Source organism: Cariama cristata, unplaced genomic scaffold (assembly GCF_000690535.1).
Source record: "Cariama cristata isolate BGI_N322 unplaced genomic scaffold, ASM69053v1 scaffold36345, whole genome shotgun sequence".
Lineage (NCBI taxonomy): Eukaryota > Metazoa > Chordata > Aves > Cariamiformes > Cariamidae > Cariama > Cariama cristata.
The window spans coordinates 12,262-32,165 of record NW_009618772.1 but is presented as its reverse complement, the minus strand read 5'-3'; the positions used below and the strand labels follow the sequence as shown (position 1 = coordinate 32,165).

The following is a 19,904-nucleotide window of genomic DNA, read 5'->3' as shown; positions in this document are numbered from 1 at the left end:
CTCTTCCAACCATAACCATTCTATGATTCACTGGCCTGTGGCATCTGCTTTTTTAATGTGTTTGAGTCCCCACTGGTACCTCCGCTACAGGGATCACCAAAGCCTGGAAATGCCTGTGTAAACCCTCTGTCTGGAAAAGCTGTGAGCTGGACTGCGGTTTAGAGGCTCAGATTTGGAGTGATGATCTCTTTGAGGCACAGTTCCCCCTGACTATATTGTTGAAAAGGATTTTTGGAAATCATAAAAAGTGTAGTTCTTGAATGCTTTCCATGGCAACCAGTACCTAAATCCCACAGGTGCTGTCAAAACTCACATCTCTTGCTTTTTCTTATCCCTTTAGTTTCATTATTTATCTTATCCCTTTATTTTTCTTTGGCTTGCACTTGGAAAACAAAAAGAAATCACCTACAGAAACCACATCCTGGGGTAGGCACGACTGCAGAAGTGATCACTTGGAAGTTTGGAAATGCCAGCATTACATGTCGGAGAGATTTGGAGGTGCTGTGGGAGACTCGAGCATCGGCTCTGAGGCATGCAGCAGCAGGGAGGAGTGCGGTTCTGCAAGGCAGGGAAAGCTGAGGGCTTCCCTGAGCATCGCTACTGGAGAAGAGGGATCCCAGATATAGGTTCTGCAGGACTGGGTTAAAAAGGATAGGGACCTGGGGCCGCAAGGGCTTTTATTTTTCCCAATGGGGAAAAAAATGTGATATTCAGGGTGGTTGGACTGTGGGTCTTGGGGAGATGGACATGTCCATTGATGTGGAGAAGTGACCCGTATGGTCAGTCGATAGCGATCAGTGTTTTCTTCTTGTTGGAAATGTCAAACTAAAATATTCCAACATTTCTGAGATGTCTGTGCTCTGGAAAACAATGAAGCTCCCAATGTTTTTCCTTTATAGGGCAAAAAGAAAGGTCTGAAATTCCTGTGGGAGATTCAGCTCTGCACCTCACCCGCTCAGTGCTCTGATCTGCTCCCCAGGGCCAGACAGGGGTAGCGTGGCAATGGCTGATGCTGCAATGTGTTTTATCACCAGGGGTAGAAGGAATCTCAGCTCCAGCAGCAGCTTTCTGGGTGCTTGTCTGCAATCGCTCCCAAGTTTTGTTGAAATGAGAATTTTTATTATTGCCCATTTATTATTCTCATTATCAGGTTTTACTGATTCAGTTTTAATAATGTTTCAGTTATTGTTTGACTGTTTATTTTAATAAGTGTATCACTAGCGATCAGCCTGTTGTCCATCTGTCCCATGCAGACTTCCCCACTGGTGCTCTTTGTCCAAGCTCAGGGCTTAGCCACCATGGGACTATAAACAATAGAGGCAGTAAAAGGAGAGCCAAACCTCCCTGTTCTCGCAGACATTGGCATTGATGGACCTGCTCAATGCGGTCTGCAAGCAAATGAAGACACTGTCAGATGGAGCAAAAATCTGACAGAGCCAAGAGGAAGTCTTCTCCTCCACCTGAGATGAACTTCTCCCACAGCAATATCTCACAGGGTGTCCCTCTTTGTCAGTCTGTTAATGTTCCCTTCCCTTATTGATATTGCTGGTGTCCTCGGCTCAGATGACAAAGCTGCGTCTTCAACTAGGTCCAGCAAATATGACTCATCCCAGAAGCGGTGGACAGCATGACTCAGTGGAAGGACCAGCAGGGTTATGGAAGATGCAGATGGGGCTTTTAGTAACGCATACGTGAAAAGGAACCAAAGACACATCTGTTCAAGGTGGCACCGGCTCATAAGTCAATCGTGTTATCTGTAGACACAGATCATGTGTTAGGGTTTCTTGTCACTCACAGCCATGGAGCTTGCTAGAAATCTCCGCTGTGTTCTTCCAGGTTGGATGATTTCCCCTGCACCCTGCCAAGCGTCCAAGGAGTCCTTCTGCCTCGAAGACTTGGACATCCTTGGGAAGCTCATGCTAAGATGCTGGGGTGCTTGGCCGGGCTTCGGAGGATGTTTGGTGCCTCTGTCAAGGTGAAAAATGGGTTGGCTGATTCCTCATAGTCAACTTTTGGATATGCTCCTCCTCTTGGAGGCTCGGTCCAGACAGGTTGACCACTGTGCCCTTCAGTGTTGGTGCTTACTACTTTCTTCATGAAACTGGTCAGTGAACATGACAATAATGGGGCCAAATGCTTCCCATCCCACCCCACCCTACGTAGGCAAGGCACTATGCACAGGGCAGCGCAGAGCCAAATCCTGTATGGACATATCTGGTCTCCAGCTGAGAGGTTTGTGCCACCAGATATTTTCACAGCACAGACTGCTCATGGTTCAATGCCTACATCTGTTGTCTAAAATATCCAGGGCTGTGGTCACAAGTCTCTAAGGTCTAGGAAGCCCTTAGATAGAGACGTTTCTGAGATATCAGTGGATTAGTTGCACTGTTATAAGGAAATGGTCCTGTTCAGAGTGTCCACATCTACCTCAGGGTGATGATGGGAACCCTCTTTTCTGCTGGTGGAGCTACTCAGCACCATTTGAATGTGCTGCCTGACTCCAGCCCCTCTGCCTTGGGGTTTCTGGTGCTGTTGCTGGCTCCAAGCTCCTGGAAGACGTGTATCGAGAGTGTGAGGACTGATGTGTCAATGAAGGGGTTGCTTCATGGATGCACCAATTGAGCAGTTTCTGGTCCTGGGTGCGTGGGAGCCTGTTACACCTGGAAAATCTGGGTCTGGATTTTGGAGGGAGGCACTTTCTTTTAGCTTCAGGCCAGGTAACAAGGTGGGGAGATGCCGGATGATCTGGCCAGGGTGGCTCACCCATGCCAAGGTAAGGCTGGAGAAAGAATCTCAAACCCCAGCTCAGCAGTCCAACCCTGCTCAGGAGATTCAGCGCCGTGCCCCAGCGTGGCACCTCATAGAGTACTGCCAATATAAAGTTTTTGCGGGGGCTTGTAAAAACTCTTCTCAAATGAGTCAACAGCCAAAACCCCTGATCAGGGACTTAAGTTCCCAAGTACCTTAATGCCAAGGAAATGGTGCTTCACTGACTGCTGGCTGGCTGGACTGTGCCAAGGCTCGGGATACCACATCAGAGAAGCAGGCTTTTCCTAATCTTCCCAGTGAGGGATAATGAGTAAGGAGCCCAAGGAGGGCTCAGAGCAGAAGGAGAAGTGTCAGATGGTTGGTCTCGTCATGCTTTGGTTGGAGATGTGGCTGACCAAGGTTGGCCCTAGGCTGGTGCAACCTTGGAGACTGCTGGAAAGGCAGACGGGGCTGGGCAGCCCTTGGGTTGCTGCTCGCTGTGCGTAGGCGTTGCTGGCAGAAAGCAGGAGGACTTTGAGGAAAGGACCCTAAAAGGCAAAGCAAGGAGGCCTCTAAAGCCAGCAGCTGCTGGCATGAGAGAGGTCAGGAGGTGGGGACCACAACCCACAGACCAGAGGCAGCACTGGGGGTTACTGGAGTTGTGACTTGTCTCATCTTCCGAGGTGTCACCCACCCAGGGGAGATCCTCAAGGCTGGCTCAATTCATGGTGGAGAGAGGTCTCAGCCACGAGCACTGTCTGCTCTTGGGGCTTCCCTCACCGCGGGTGAGTACATAAAGCTCTTCAAACGGAAGCACTGATGCTCATCATGGCCAGACACCATCATTCCTCAGTCTTGTCCAAGCACAGCTTTAGCGAGGGCATAGGCATATGATTCATTTAGAATAAATCAATAAATAAATCAGGTTAAGTCTTCTCTGCTAGCCCTAGTAAGCAGCAAGCAGCACTTGAGCTGGTACACCCATGGAGGGGGCTGAGTGTCTGTGGTGCTTCCGAGACATCATCAAACTGCCTCCAGGACAGGGCCACACATCCCCTGTCCGCTTCATCAGCAGCTGCCGCTGACATTTGACTTGAACCCATCCTGATCGGTATCTTGCTGCTGTCGTGTGATTTAAGCCAGAGATGATTTCCTTGCTTGTGGTTTCGGCCGGCTCCTTTTGTCCTGTTAAAATGACCTTGTTTCTCAGCGGACACCTGCAAAGTTTGCACATTTCCCCTCTATTGTGTTTCATTTTTCTACCTTTTTTTTTTAATTCTGCAGAAAGGCAGTATAAAAATGTCAGCTCTTTTTATGTGGCAGCAGCTTCCATTTATTTTGGGATTTTGCTGTTTGGGGATTATTTTGGGGGAGAAAGAGAAACACAGCTGCTGTTGCATGGTGGATGTGCCAGGTTTTAATGAGGTTTCATTGTCATTAGGGCAATGAAACTTTTTCTTTGCCAACAACCCGTGACACAACCCAGGTAGCTCCAACAAAAGCTCTGAGATGAAGTGGGCTGCCCTTTCCCATGGGAAGGCAGGTAAATCTGTGCTCCCCACCACGGGCACTGAGTGCATTGCCTTCCAGTGTTGGTTGGGTGTTGCTCCAGAGGTTTTGAACCTTTCCTCTCCCAGTCTTTCCCTCAGTGGTTTCATTTGTGTCTCTGCAGGATGGATGACATTCAACTTTGTAAAGAAATCAGTCGGCTGAAAAAGGAGCTTCAAAAACTCATAGCTCTTCCAGGTAAGGCTTTGTAAAACTTCAGAGAGCTGGACCCTACCACTGCAATCAGCAGAAGGTTTCCATGAAATACAAGAAGCTCTTGAATGGCCCCCACCCCGGGATGCTCCCAGAGACATCTGGAAGGAGAGATGAGATAAAAAAAAAGAGTCCTTTGAGGTAGAGCATCGATCTGGTATAGGAGGAGGAGAGGAGTTGAGTGAAGTGACTATGAATGCCGACACAGTGGGACCTGCCACGTAAAATAAGGAGGATCCTCAAAAGAGTTGAGGGCACAAGCAGGGGACATTGTCAGACCACACCATGGAGGGGCCCCTTTGGAGGGAGCAGGAGGGGAGATGCCTTCAAAGGCCTCAGGTACATGAACAGCAATGAATTCTTGCTGAGGGCATGTCAGAGCTGTGTGTTAGTGATGGGGCAGATGCCAGGGAAGGATTCCTGGTTGCAGCCAGAGTCAGATGGTTGCTAGGGGGATGTGATGCCAAAGGGGCTTGGTGATGTCCCTGATTTAGGCGAATTCATCATTCAGGATGTTGAAAAGTGTCCAGGGCAACATACGTGAAAGCTTCAGCTGGAAGGAAATGCTGCTTTTCTCACCCCCCTTACCATGACCAGAGACCCTCCATGTCCTTGTGGCAGCCAAAGCCACCCTTGTCCCTTCACAGCCCAGGAAAGGCCAAACCTCGTTTCTCTAAAGGATCCCCCTCAGCCAAAGTATTCAAATGAAAGCACACACCAAACAGCTCAGGGTTTGAAGGAGAACGAGCAAGAAAGGCTTCCCCACAAGCTGTATCCCTCACTGTTCATAAGGCTATGCCTCCTCCTAGGACATCCTCATTCGTCCCCTAGTGAGGACTTCACGTGTGTTTTCAGAACCAGATGGCAGACGTATCCCAGTTTATTTGTACCCATCCAAGGATTAAGATTCAGATCTCAGTTATTTCCAGCACAAATACCTCTCTGAAGGCGCTGCACGCACTGAGACCAAGGAGCGTGTAGCAGTGGGCGATGTCTGGATGCAGACAAGGGACCAGCTGTGCACATGTGTTTCCCAGAGGAGCAACTCAGCTCATTGGTTCTGTACCCAAGGTTATCTCAAAGCCAAGAGTGGCAAGAAATCTTGACCCTTTTTAATGCCATAGTGTTGCTATGCTGTGTGTGCTTGTGAATCTTCAGCATGAAGTTTAGAGCCCAACTGTGATCAGTTTAATACAACCTGGTTGCATCCAGAGTGAAGTTCAGATGGGGGAGAGGAGGATTCTGCCATAAAAACGAGAGCTGCTTGCAAAATGTAGACCCAAGTCTCATGTGGGCTTTTAATTCAAACATCTTCTAGTTCATAAAACAAGACTTGACCTAAATGATGGCTCAGGACCAGAGATAAACTTGGTCTTTTCTGAAGCTGGAGAAATGTGGCTGGTTTTCCTTTGTCTGCTTTGGTCTTTCATTTCTAGCCTTTTCAGCATTCCCAGATTCAACTGAGAGCAGAAATGGTGCTTGCATCAGGGATGCTCTTTTTGTCTTCCTTATAACTTGACTCAAATTAGACTGTGCTGGAAAAATCCTGCAAATCACTGGTCTTGTGAGACTATGGCAGCAGATCATTCGTAAAAATGGGCATTGAACTTTGGTTTGGATAAAGATTCAAACACGTCAGTGCCTTACACAGAGCTCAGCCAGACCCATGGCTTGAAATCTCACCAGACCAAGGTGCCTTTAATAATTCAGAGAGATATTGTGGTCATGATGGACTCTGACATCAGCAAATCAGAAAAAAAAAAGTGCAGTGTTTATACAGTGGGTGTGTTAACTCTGACATGCTCTAACTCAGGAATGCAGATTGCTAATTAACTCCAAATAGCTGGTCTATTTGTGTACAGCCTGATGTTTCCAATTTGTATAGCATCCAAATGACACTGTAAAGTGCTCCTAATCCCACCAAGCAGGTGGGAGCTGCTGCACAGAGACAGTGTCCATGGCCAGGAGACTTTGCATTAACTGTTGATGGTAGAAGACCAACAGATCAGATCATCTTTCTCTGCCGGGAAGCTCGAGCTCGCTCCCTGCACAAGACGACAACCGTAGGAGAACCCTTTGTGGGGGATGTTTCTAACAACATGATGATTATGAGAAGTTCCTCCTACTCAGAGCCCTGCAGCAGCACCTCCGATCAATATATAGCAGACTTTAAACTACAAATCAATACATAGTTTAGGTAACTGCTGAGACCCAACCTATAGGGTTTGCTCCGTACTGTGAATTTCGCTGCATTTTTATTTAGCTGAAGGAAGACTAGAAGTTGATCCATCCTGTGCTGGATTGATTTTAGAGCTGGCTGCTGAATTCAGAAATGGTATGAAATAGCTGCAGCACAGACAGTCATAGTTTCCACCTAAGATGGCTCGCCGTTTATACTTAACACTCCTTAGCCCTAACTATCATTTTCCTGTATCCCACATACCATTATTTACCAATTTATATAGGACATGACTCCACAGTGATGTGAGAGTTTTCCAAGTCTTCACTAGCTGACTGCCCAAAGGTGTGTGGCACAAGTGGGTCCCACTGTGCTCGAGGTAGATCAGTCTGGGGGTTCAAGGGACAACCAAGGCTAACGCATTCAAAACAGCCTGGCAAACACTTGTGGTCATCCTTGTCACTGAGGTGGGAATGGGGCTGGCAGTGGTTCGAAAGATCAGATGTGGAGGATGAGATCACTGGGACCGTGTTCAGTGAGGGAAGAAGTCTACAAAACCAGTGGATCATACTGGTTTTCATGTCTCTGTATGTTTATATGATAAATGGTGGTGTGAGGTGTTCCCAAGGCATCTGGGCATTGCTGATAATTCCCTATGCACCTGAATCCCCAACCGGTTTCTCAGCCACATGGAGGATGTGGCTCAGAGGTCTCTGGACCCCTACGCAGCTCAGGGCCAAGCTCAGACTGGTTGGGTGTGCTGGCATGGGAAATGTGGGTTAGGCACATCTTGGCTGAAGGATGACATCTGAGTCTGACGTTTCTGAGCATGTTGAGGTCTGGTACGCAGGCTTTTCAGCGGTGCAGGGTGAAGGCCCCAGAGAAGCCATGGTCATCTCCCACCAGAGAGCTCACCTTGTTGAGGGGTCCTTTCTCTGCTCTGCAAAGCTCACAGGTGTATCTTGCAGTGCTCAGCCCTGTGAAAATTTTGGGGAGAAGCTAAAAATTCAAAGTTTGATTATACCAGACCTGTCTCCTCCCAGCCAGGGTGGTTTGGGATGAGGTTGTTGCTTATTTAGCAGCCTGTATCTGGATCCAGGTGCTTACTTTGGGTTGGTTTTTACCCCCACTCTCATATCTGCTCCTGGGTTGGGCAGAAGCAGAGCAAGCTTGGCCTTGGGATGGGTGGGATGGACCCTGTTAGGGTGTTAAATATATTCCCTGTGCTGCAGAGAATGAGAAGTCCAACGAGGAGAAGCAGAGGGAAGAGGAGCTGGTACAGCAGATACACAAGCTGGTGGAAACGCGGGATTTCCTGGTGGACGATGTGGAGTTTGAGAGGCTCAGGTAGCTGGGTACAATTGATTCCTTGCACTGAGGACAGTGCAGTCTGTCCTCTGATCTGTATCATGCCTTCCCAGATGCTCCTGGATGCCTTGCTGCTCCTTTCCTGAGTGGTAACCAATCTCTTTTTCACAGGGAAAGGGAAGAAGACAAGGAAATGGCAGAGTTCCTGCAAAGTAAGCTCTCCAAAAGCTACCTCCAGAAAGCAAGTAGGTGGTTGATGAGTTTCATTCCTTGCATTGAACCTCTCTGGCAGTTTCTCCCCTTTCCGAAGCACTCTGCCTCCAGGATTTCATTGCTCTGCATGGGGCTAGCTTACCTGGAGGCCATCTGTGCTGGAGGAGGATGTGGAGAAATGACAACTGGGGGATGCTGGTGCTTGAGATCCCATTGTGGAAACATCCCTAATTGGTACAGATGTTGTGCTTCCATTTCCCTCCTGGCATTTCCCAGCCACCATGTCCTATGAGAATGGGGACGGGTAGGTGTCCTTTTGTGGCTGATGTACTTTATCTGACCCTTTCCAACCAGCTCCTTACACTTCATCACACCATTACCTAAGCGCAGATGTTGTGGTATCCATCCAGTCCTCCTCTCTTCATGGCCTCTGACAGCAGGCCACCCTCTACCCTGCGCCTCCATCATTGCTGGAGGAACACCTCCTCAGTGCGGTGGGAGGCGTATCCAGCCCACGGTCCCTGTGGACACCCACGAAGCAGACATGGTGATGTGCCTCCTGGATGCAGGAGCCTATGCCCAGCTGTGGGTCTGAGGAGGGTCAACATCTTAGTCCTGAAAGGAGCTTGAAGAAGAAACAATGGTCCTGTTCCCTTATCACCAGGCAGACACGGATTCCTCTTTCCATAGCTCCTGTCAAAGAGAAGAAAATGACTTCCAGGGGACAGCAGACCTCTGCACCGTACATGACCAAAACGAGCCTCACCCTGCTCAAGGAGTGCTGTGGCTTCACCTGCTCCATCATGTAGGCCAGTCCCTAGCTCCTCTGCACAGGACACAACCATGGTAGTGTACACGTCCCGGGAAGAGGATGACTTCCTTGGTGCGCTTGAAATGGCCAAGTGCTTGCGTGGGGTGGGTGAGCGTCAACAGCTGGGACATGCACAGCTCCCGGTGCTGCAGGTGTGGGGCATGAGGGACCACTGGGCTGCAGCCCTGCTCTGGAGGGGCTGCCATGGGGGAAAAGTGCCAGAGCCCTGCTGAGTCTTGAGAGAAGGGCTGGAAGGGAAATGGCAGTGGTTGTGGCTGGGAGGAGGGAGTTGGGTGGAAGGGGAAGAGAGATGGAGGGCAGGGAGGAGCGGGGCCAGGCACGCTGCAGGTAGCATACCCCGGGTACCAAGGCATCTCTTTGTAGGCACATATGGGATGGAGTTGTCAGTCAAATGTACCACTGCTGTCCACACCTGGTGCTCATGGAGTTACACCATCAATGCCCTTGTCTTCTCATAATACCTTCTCTGAAGACCTAAGAAGACATCAGGCCTTTCTGTCCTTGAGGGTTGCCACAAGCCTTTTCATGTGCCTTCTGCCTGCTCCTTTTCAGCAGGTTGCAGTGAAATCACTGGCATCTGCTGACCGCCACAGGTGCCCAACTGTAAAGTGATGCACCCATTATTTTTTAAACAGAGTTTACTAATTTACTAAGGGTCAGACTGTGTCAGTTGTACAGGACTATCCTCTGGCTGCTAAGGGGCAACCAGACAATCCCTGTCCATTTGCCAGTGGTTCAGGACATAAACTCATTCCAAACATTATCTCTCTGTAGAAGTCTTAGGGAGTGGCGGACCCATAGAGAGGTGCTTCTTGCCAGTGCAGCCTGGCATAGACTTCCCCGCCTTATCCCAGGAGGAGGCTGAAAGGACCAAGCTCACAGGGGTGGGTGGTTGGATCCCCACTGGACCAGCTTTGCCTGGCTCAAGCTGTCTTCCCCCTTTTATGCCAAAGCATGACACCGCTCCACAGCACATGCTGCCAAAATTGGTGTTTGTGGGGTGCGGACAAGTCAAGCAAGGCCTAAAGGGCTTGGTGTGGGATGGGGCAAAGGCTGAACTGGTGATAGCTGGTGAGCTGAGTTTGCTCCTGCCAGAGTGTGGTGAAGCAAGTAACAGCTGAGATGAAGTTATGTCTATAAGGATGTGCTTTAATAGAGTTGAAGTGAAATTCTGTGCTCCAGCACCACAAATCTGAGTCCAGACCTTACAGCTCATCACGGGGCAGTTGGCAAGGAGGTGAAATTACCCACTCAGTGAGCTCCCACCTTACGCCGTGCCTGGGCTTCACCCAGTTGGTGATGAGCGTGGCCAAAGCTGAGTGCTAGGTCCCAGCTGACAGCATGTGTGACAAGCACTGCGTAAGAGGAAGATAATGGTAATGCAGTTCCAGTGGGTTGTAGTCTCTGTGGGAAGATACAGCTCATCCTGAATAGTGCTGGAGACTTCCATTGTGGCAGTGGTCTGACACCCAAGAGTTAATCTTGTTGGCATCAGGCACTCTGTAAAGCAGGGTTGGCTCTCTAGCCATTGGAGAATGGAGGCACCAAGGGCATACCATGGTTGCAACCCATGGTTTCGTCTCTCTTGCTTTTCCTCTCCAGGTCTCCAGCCAGAGTCCACAATCGGCTCCTCCGAGAGTTTCAACTTCCCGTCATTGTTCATGCTTCCTACTGCAGCACCACCACTGAAGAGACTTCCCAGGCAGACTGGTGCAAGCTTGAATGATGGCATGTGTCCTTGGTGCCACGTCAACAGTCGTCTCCTCCATGACATCAACAAACACTGAATTCCACCCGAACTCAGCTTGGAAGAGGTGTGTGCAGCAGTGGCAAGTGAGTCCATGACAAAAAGAGGACCGGTGCAGTCCTTCACCTCGACAGAGTAATACAAAAAGGACTGGGAGGTAATGTTTGGAGAACATTGTGCTCCACCATCCAAGACATGCTGTGGCCACAGATGATGTCTCATCCTTAGCCTTGTATCACTTTGTGAGTCTCTATGAGATGATTCCTGAGGACTCTTGGTCAGGAATGTCTCTGGTCTGGGTTTCGTTGTGTTTGCGTCGGTTTTGTTGCAAGGTGCCCTATGGCTCTGGGTAGAGCTGAGAAAAGCGTGAAGGGCAGTCCCCAGAGCTGACTGAATGAAGGGCTAATTCTTGCGAAGTTATCACCTGAGCACAGACCTGGTGTGTAGAACTATGGGCAGATGAGTTGCTTTCCCCACCTCACTACATACTGGATTCGGTTTTGAGCTCCAAGAAAAAGGAGGAAATTAGAGCAAAAGAGAAAAAGAAAAAATTCAGAAGAACAGAGCAACACACAGAAGGAAATGAAAAGTGAACAGGAGACTGCAAAAGTGGCAGGCGAAGGTGGAGACAGCAGGTGAGAGACACTCACTGCCAAGAGGGCATTCAGTCCTGCCTGCCAGTGCCTCTGGGCTTGGCACCATGAGCTGGACATAAAGTCCTGTGCAAAAGACTCATGGCACCCTGAGGTCACCCAGCACCCCAGTTCCTGTTGTCCCTTCTGAGCATCCGCCCGTGTTGAGGTGGCACAGCCAGAGCTGCTAATGCCCATTGCAGCAGGACAGGGCCTCTTTTTCTCGCTGGGTGTGAAGGCCTCTCGCATGTCCCACCCTGCCTGCCCTTCTGCCCTGTAGGCTGCTATGGCTTCACTGGGTGTCCTGGGGTGACCTCCCATTTGTGGGGCTGCCCAAGAGCTCTGGCTGCTCTCTGGCCAAAATGCTGATTCCTCCAGCTCAGTCCTGCTGCAGCTTGCTGTAGGGTCTTGAGATGGTGTTCCTGCCTGGGTCACTGTCTGACCTGCCCATGCCAGTGAGGTGGTCACTTGACTCTTTCCATTGCACCTAATAGGACTTTCATCCTTATAAAACACAATGCGGGTGGCATCCTTTCTAGTGCAATGCCATAAGCAGGTCCAAGTTCATCCTGCATTTCTTTAGCAGCACTGCCAGAAAACCTAGTGTGTGGGAACCTGCTCTCTAACCTTTGCAAGGGGGTTTCCACTCACTTGTCCTTCCTGAGCAATCTCCTCCCCATACGGATCTTACCAGCAGCCAGAAAAGTCCACAAACTAAGCCAGTCCTTCTGCACACTCACAGACCAGGGTGCAAGGCCCGAATGGGCCGACATGACACCTGGTCATCTCTAGCAAACTTGACCCCGCTTTGGTTTATGTCACCTCTGTGTTGACTTGAATGGTCTCAGTCTGAAGCCCACTTACTTTGTGCTGCTTATTGTTAATGTCCTACAGCATCCTACAACCACCACCTGTCGGTTCCTGATGCTCTCCTTGATTGGGGGAGGCTGGAGGGAGCACCCTGTACATCACAGGGACAAATTAAGTCACAGAGAGCTCCTCTCTACTTTTCCAACCCTGTGTAATGAAGTAAGGTGCACAGTTGGGGCTGCTGTCCAAGCAGGGGTGACAGACCATCATCAGTAGCATCCATCCTGGAGCTGATGGTACAGATTGGGCCACTCGCTCTCTGTTCTTCCAGAAACTGTCCAGCGGCTGCTTTGCTTGGTCACTCGGTGGTCACGCACGTGATGCAGTACAGGTGTTTGCTTTCATCGACACAGACCTTGCCTTCCCCGGGGTCTTCTTGGGAAGAATAACTAAGCCAGTTTGTTTGGTAGGAGCCAAAGGCAAGGAAGAGCCCTTGATTCAGAACTCGCTCCCCTAATTCATCCCTACCTCAAGCCCACAAGGCCTCAAGATCCGGATTTCGGCTGCTGAGCAGTGCTTGGGCAGGCAGGGAGGATGGCCAGAGGGAGATGGGCAAGGTCCTGGCCTATTTTGTTCTGTACTGACTGTGTTTGTGTGGCTGGTCATGGAGAAGGAGACAGGATGCTGTCCTGGTCGCATGATACTATTTAGCCTGTATTTTAATTGATGGCACAGGTGTGCAGCACACGGGAGCGACACTGTTTCATGTGCATTGATTTCAACCCAAACAAATAAATGTCTATTGGAACCTTGGTTTGGAGGTATTTTCCCCACCCGGGACTTTTGCAGAGAGATATCTCAGGCTGTGTCGCAGCAGGGTGGTTGAAGTGGAACAGAAACAAGATCCTAAAAAGTCAATGTGGGCTTTGGAGTTCCCTGGTATTGCAGGAGCACAGAGCAGCTCCTGCTGCTGCAGCAAGATATCCAACCTTTCCATTCCTGGCTCTTGACCTAACATTTCACTTTCAGGCCAGGCTGAAAAACCTTTAGAAAGGCAAGAAACTGCCTCCCTGGGTTAATATCCTTTAATGCTTCAAGCCCCGAACTCTTTTGATAGATTTGTTCACTGATAACAGCCTTCTGTCCTCACCAAGCCTCAATAGTGCCATTTATAGAGGGATTGTGGAGCATCAAATGTCTTCTATATGTGGTACTTTGCTTAATGAAGCACTGAAGGGGGTCTGGCTGCACCGTCTCTTCTTTTGGCCCCCCAACTCTCCCCCTCCTGTATCCCACCCCGCAGGTGCTCTCCAGAGGAGGAGCAGGACTGGCCAGCCGGCAAACTGTAGGTTCTCATGGGTTTTGGTGTTTCCTTTCCTCGGGATGGGTGATTAAACAACATATGAGAAAGACCTCATGGTGGACATGTTGGAGAAGACAAGAAGGTGGGAGATGGGATGAGTAGGAGCATAGAGACAGGACAGAGTCTGTGTTTCATTAGGTCTCCTCAGTTGTGTAGGACCAGGGAAGCTTGCAGTCACTCACAGATGCAATGTGCTTTTTTACCAGTGACTGCTGAGAGGGGACCAGGCAGCTCTGGCACCCGCATCCTCTCTTGGATCTGGCGGCTGGAAATGGCACGTGCAAAACCAATGCTCTAATTCAGGTTTAATTACTTCCCTGTCTTTGCCATCCAGCACCTAGTGGTGCTTGGCACGCCAAGTCCCACATAAGTGCTAATCATGGGGTTAACAAGCCAGCAATGTCTTCTGAAGTCACTGCTGAAGACAGTGGTCAATGCCAGCACAGGGTTGTCCCCATGCCTCTTTGCAGGGAGGTAGTAGGTCTCCAGGTGAGAGCATCCTGAGGGATCTGGAGCTGACAGTGCCTTTCCGTACAGCCGTGCTCTGCGTCAGAGCGTGTCCCTGTCACTTGGTCACTCGGACTGCACAGTGGCCTTTCTGCATGTGGCTGCTCTGGGGCACAAGCCCTTCCAGTGGGAATCCCACCACTGGTGCTGGGGCAGAGCTGCCCCGCAGAGCAGACAGCTCAGCAGTGAGTAGCGACACTACTAGTTCATGCCCACACTGATGGACTAGCAGGCTAATCCATCAGTGGAATCCACCAAGGAAATGTTGACAGAGTCCAGATTAAACCAGTAACAGCATTTCAATGTACTGGGGGTTTCTCATCAACGACAAGAGGCAAAACAGACCCCAGATTTTAGCCAGTACTTGAATCATCTCTTACAAAAAACCCACCCAAACCCCCAAAACACAATGCAAACAAATCCAAACCCTGTAATTCCCCAAGAAGAAAGTAAGTTATTAACACAAAAAACTTGTTTATTATGCACAGCATCACAGAACTGAAACCCTGATACCTCATTAGGTAATTTTAGTCTTTGCTTCCATATCCCACAGCATCGTGAGTCACATCGGTTTTGCCTTACCCAAGAAAGCAAATAGAGCTGGTAGGAACTGCATCTTTGCGATGCATAGCACACTGTGCTCAGGCCGGGGTCCTGCCCTCTCCTCTGCTGGTGCTGAGGTTCCTGAGCCAGCAGGATGGCTCCAGCACGCAGGAGAAGGGGAGCATGATGGATGGTCCAGAAAACCCTGGCAACCCTGATAGTTTCCTCCCTGGAGCAGGACTCCAGGACAAGCACAGCTCCAGCTTGGCATCTTCTGGTGTCTTACAAGTGATGAGAGCAGAGCTTGTCTTTCTGCTAGGCTGGGGATGCCTTGGCTGACTTTGTCTTAGCTTAGGTGAGAGGGTTTCCTTCCTTTCCAGCTCCCCAGGGAATGGGAAAAGGAAGAATGAAATGAGTTTCATAGGCTGGAGCAGCCAGTGTCTCTCCTCCACACCCCTATAACCCCTGCTTCCCCTTCCAGGCAAGCCTGGCCAAGGATCCCTTCGCCCCAGTCACGACAGTGCCAGTGCACACTTGGGGTACCACCATGTTCCCTTTACCCCATGGGCACCATCTCGTGCCAACGCTTCTTGAAGAGGCATCTTTAAGGGCTCCGTGTCATGTGAGGAGAGGTGAGGAACTCAGGTTTTTTACACATCTTGTAACCATCCAGGGCACAACCTGTACTCCATAAGCTGGCCAGAGCCTCTCCAGTAGACTCATCTGTGCAGGGATGCTGAATCATTTGGGCTGGAAAGTCAAAAAGTGCTGTTGTGGTGGTCACATCTCTCGGAGTGTGGTGCTGGTTATGAAGACCACTAGACTTGGCTCAGACAGGAATCAAGTCTCCTCTGGAGCAGTCAGGGAAATACCTTCTTGTCGTGCCTTCCCACCTGGGAGAAGGCCAGAAACAGCATCTCTTCTGGGTCACCTCCCTCTGTCCTTCCAGCAGCTTGGCTGGGTCTAATCCAGGTTGGTGTTAGACATAGCTTTGTCCCACCACCCTGCTCCTGACAAAGACATCTGGCAGGTCTCTGGGGATAACTCCCTTCCCCTGATGTGCCCACAGAGAGTGAACCCTGGGCTCCTGGTTTCTCCCTCCACTAGCTTGTAGTGCAATCTCTGTGGTGGACAGCATGACATTGTCTCCTTTCAAGAGTTTGCTCAGCTGCTCAGAAGGTCACAGTGCTCCATCTAAGGATCAATGCCATTTGTCCAGCTCTATGGAGGAAGAAGAGTTAGTTGCAATGCCTCCCAGAAATCTGGGACTTGAGTATGGCTTATTTATCGTCTGGGTAAGGGCTTTCAACTAGGGCGGATCTGCTATCTTCATTCTGCTGGTGCAGCACAAATGGTGCATAAGAAAAGGCAAAATTTGCCCTCAAATTTCAATTGCTGGTCTCTGACTTTCTAAAACCAGGCATTTCACTGTGTGGGGGCATGGATGGGGCCGCAGAACCAAGCAGTTCCAGCAAATGGTGCTGCAGAGCAGCATCCCCACATGCTATGTCATCATGTTCAGGATGGTGAGGGCTGCTGAGGCTGAGCAAGAGCAGACAGGACATCAGGACCAGTCAAGAGCACAGGTCTTCAGCTTGGCCTTCGAGTAGAGTTGTAAGGGGTGTGCTGGGTGTGATATACTGGCTGACAGATGGACACTGTCAGGCCCAGTCTGCTGACTGAAAGGAAGAACATACGTTGAAACAGATCAGAAAGTGCCTGGTCGGACCAATGTGCCCCGTCTTTCTGGCCTGTGCTGAAGGTTCCTCAGAAGAGCTCAGCTCAGGCATCCAGATAAGAGACAAGACTCTGAACTGCCCAGCACTCAGTGCCCAAAGGACTTCAGGAAACATGTCCCATCAGTCTGTTGTCTCCATAAGCCCAGCCTGGAGACAGCCGTGCCCTCAGACCATCACTCGCAGAGTGGCAGGCTCAGAGCTGCAGCCTCTCATCTTCCTCAGTGGCTGGGCAGAGCTGCTCCTCTCCCATTAACCCCCATTAGCTCCCATCAGCTGCCACCAGTGAGATGCATCAAAGTAGGTGAGGTGATGGTCATGGCTGGAAGAAGAGGGGAGAGCTGAGTCCCCTCTCAGAATAGGTGTAAATGCTCCTGGTCCTTTTGGATGTGTCACTGCAGAGATGAGACACAAGGGCACAAACGCACAACATTGTCTCAGCTCGGATGAGCCATGAATTGACTTTTCCAGTGGCAGCAGCTCTTGGCATCATCACCAGCACCTCTATGAGACATTTACCAACCTCTGGGACCCCTGAGGGCCTCAGCAAGATTCACTTTCTCCTGCTTGTTTTTTTTCTCCCTCTTCTGCTGCTGTGTATTTGGTCTCACGAACAGCAAGGAAGGCCAGCATCTGAGGATGCTGCTGACTGTGGGGTGAAGGTCCTCGGACCCAGCCCTGGCACAGAGAGCTGCTCTCTCCAAGAAGGTGACGTGCTCCTCATGAGGTCCAGTCCCAGGGCTGAGCACTGGATTGCTCCATGCACACAAACCAAAATAGATTTGCTTCCCATTGAGAACTGGATTTTCACCAGCCTGAAGTGCTCGGCACCACCTGCCTCTCAAGGCCACCTCCACTGTCCCAGCCATGGTAGAGAGCGCAGCCAGGCAGAAGGTGTCTGCTGGCTAGGGAAGGGAGCCCAGGCATGGCAGCAGGAAGGGTACGCATTTCAGGATTTGTGGGACGTTCTTCCCATGGAAGGCATCACTGCAGACCCACAGCCACTTGTAAGGTCTTCACCAAAGGCAAGGGAAAGCCTCCCATTTCCCCTTACCCCATCTCTTCTTCATCCTTCTTATCCCCCTGAGCATCCCTCTACAAATCCTCAGCTCCTGTCCCTAAGCCATGGTCCACTCTGCTGATGTGGCAACTAAATACCCCTCCTTCTAGACAGCCAGCGGGAAAGAAACCAACCTCTTCGCAGCTCTGTCATTCATCCCCTGGCTGTCCCTGGGCTCCTCTACGCTGCTTCGGCTCCTAGACTGGGCATCTCTCTCTCCCTTGCACCCTGCGGGTCCTCCCAGCAACAACTGTGTACGTACACACCAAGCAGAGCAGAGCCCAGACCACAGTACTGGTTTCATCGTGACTTCAACAGGACATGGATCTGGGCTCCTGCCACACAAGAAGTAATATGGCTCTTGGCAAATGTCAGCACCGTGTGGGTCCCAGCCCACTGCAAGGAGGTGTTCACGCCAGGGCTCTCAGCGCACCCACGGGCTCTGTGACCCCTTCTCCACCTGCCAGGGGTCTGGCTGCCTGTGCTCAAGGCCAGCCCTGGTGTCGGACAGCCATGGGATCAGACTGCTGGAAAAACAGAGAAGGCGTGAGGAGCAGTGTGGAGCCTTCACTGGAGCTTCTCCTGCTTTGCTCAGGAGCTGCATTTATGCTTTGAACCTCGCCTTGCAGGTTGTCCTGTGCCCAGCCTTGTACCTGACTGATTCTCACCTTGACTTGCTGACTCGACTTTCTTTCTGGCTTCATCTTGGACCTGCCTCCTCACTGCAGACTGTGTGGGAATCATCGGACACAGCCATGAACCTCTCTGCTCTTGCTGGCGTACCCCGGGGCTGCGCCGTGTCAGTGAGGATATTCCCCTGCCTGCTCTGCTGTCCCCTTAGCTCCTTGCCTTGAGGAGCAGCCCACTCTTGCCCCTCTCTGACAGCTGTTATCCCTGCTTTACAGAATGAACAGAATAGAATCATTACAGTGTAGGCACGTGGTGGCTGCATAAAGTTGCAACAGCTCTTTATTTTCCTTGCCAGCTGAAATGCAAACTGCCACTCGCCTCCCACTGCTCTGGGGATCTATTGAGAAGAACAAAGGGCACGTCGTGGCCCACACTGCATTTATACGTCAAGGTTTCACAAAGAAATGAGCTCTTCTTCCACATCTAGCAGCTGAGAAGCAATTACTGTCCTTACCTCTGCAAGGGAGGCTTTCACGATTGTGTTCTCTTCTGCACTGGTACCACGCTGAGGACACTGCACAGGGTCATCTTCTCCTGATGGATGGTAACTCGCTGAGCGTCAATGGCCTGACATGGGTCTGAGCTCAGAGGCTTGAGGGAAATTGGCTTTCCTGCATGAGTTCTTGCTGAGATCTGACCTAAGGTACTGTGTTTCTAATTGAGTTTATTCCTATGAATTCAAGCTTGCAGAGGTCACAACAGCAAAGACACAGAGGGAGCATCCTCTGTTCAGATACTGCACCAAGTGTTCCCACCTCGAACTCATCCTTCCTCTGCTTTCCAAGGAAGCAACCAGCACCAGCTCTGGGGTGCATCTTTTTTTCCTTGTCGCTCATGAAAGTGCGGATTTGGGGAAGGGAGAGGGTTAATCTGTGCCTTCCTCACTCTCGAAGGAAGGGGTCAGGTGCCTGAGCAAGCCCCAGGCATTATAAACATGGACCAGCTGGGCTCAGACTTTTCTGGAGGATGCATTAGCTGAATCCGCTGGCTCTGGACAGGAGTAACTACTGGAGAGAAGGGAGCAAGAACGTTGGATCAACAGTCTCTTGCCTCAAAACCTGTCAGCTTATGTCCTTGGGTCCTTGGTCCATTAAAAAGCCCTCCTCAAAAGACCCTCAGCCTGCCCTGAACTCCACAGGGTGTCTCCAGAGCCATTTTTGGTCCTCTTGTTTTGCAGTCATCATGTTAGCACTCACAACGAACAGCTAAATGCTCGCTGCAATAGCTTTGGCTGTTTCATCCTTCACCTTTATCCATTCTCCACACTTTCCCTAACAGCTTAAGGTGGAAGGTGAGTTTTAGTACATAGCACATGGCTGCGCAGAGAAATCCACATCCATGGATGTGCTGGGTGTGGTGGTGGGAAATCTCTGAAGCTCTCCCAAAGCACAGTCCCCCCACCCCATTGCGACACCCCTCTCAAATATCGCAGCGCTTAGGCTGAGTGGGACGTCCAAATATGAACACTGGTACTAAGCCCTAGTTGAGACCATATTCCTGTCCCAGTCTGCTCTCTGTATCTCGCATGCTTTGCTGGGACACTGTCTCCTGCAATCAGAATCCCATCTGCCAGAGAAGGCACCCCAATGGCACCTGGGGTGAAGCTGCGGGATGGAGCTGCTCTAATGTTTCCAATCCTCCCAGGAAATGAAGAGACACCTTAAAATATTTGGTTGTTTTTAATCCTATAAAAGGCGCCAGCAACCATGCAGGATAGGAGAGTTGGAAAGGTATGAAACTTCACTGGTGTAAGCTACGGCAGGGTCTACAGCCCC

The 19,904-nt window shown here is 50.5% G+C and overlaps 1 protein-coding gene across 1 annotated transcript; it reads left to right on the top strand.

The window, feature by feature from the left end:
* Positions 1–4,420: 4,420 nt before the first annotated feature.
* Positions 4,421–9,018, top strand: LOC104162298 (uncharacterized protein C16orf45-like; the record flags this gene model as incomplete). The annotated part of the gene is made up of 4 exons (XM_009700995.1): positions 4,421–4,494; positions 7,921–8,035; positions 8,168–8,241; positions 8,900–9,018. Coding segments are annotated over 4 exons (382 nt in total), but the record flags the coding sequence as incomplete, so codon positions are not given.
* Positions 9,019–19,904: the final 10,886 nt, after the last annotated feature.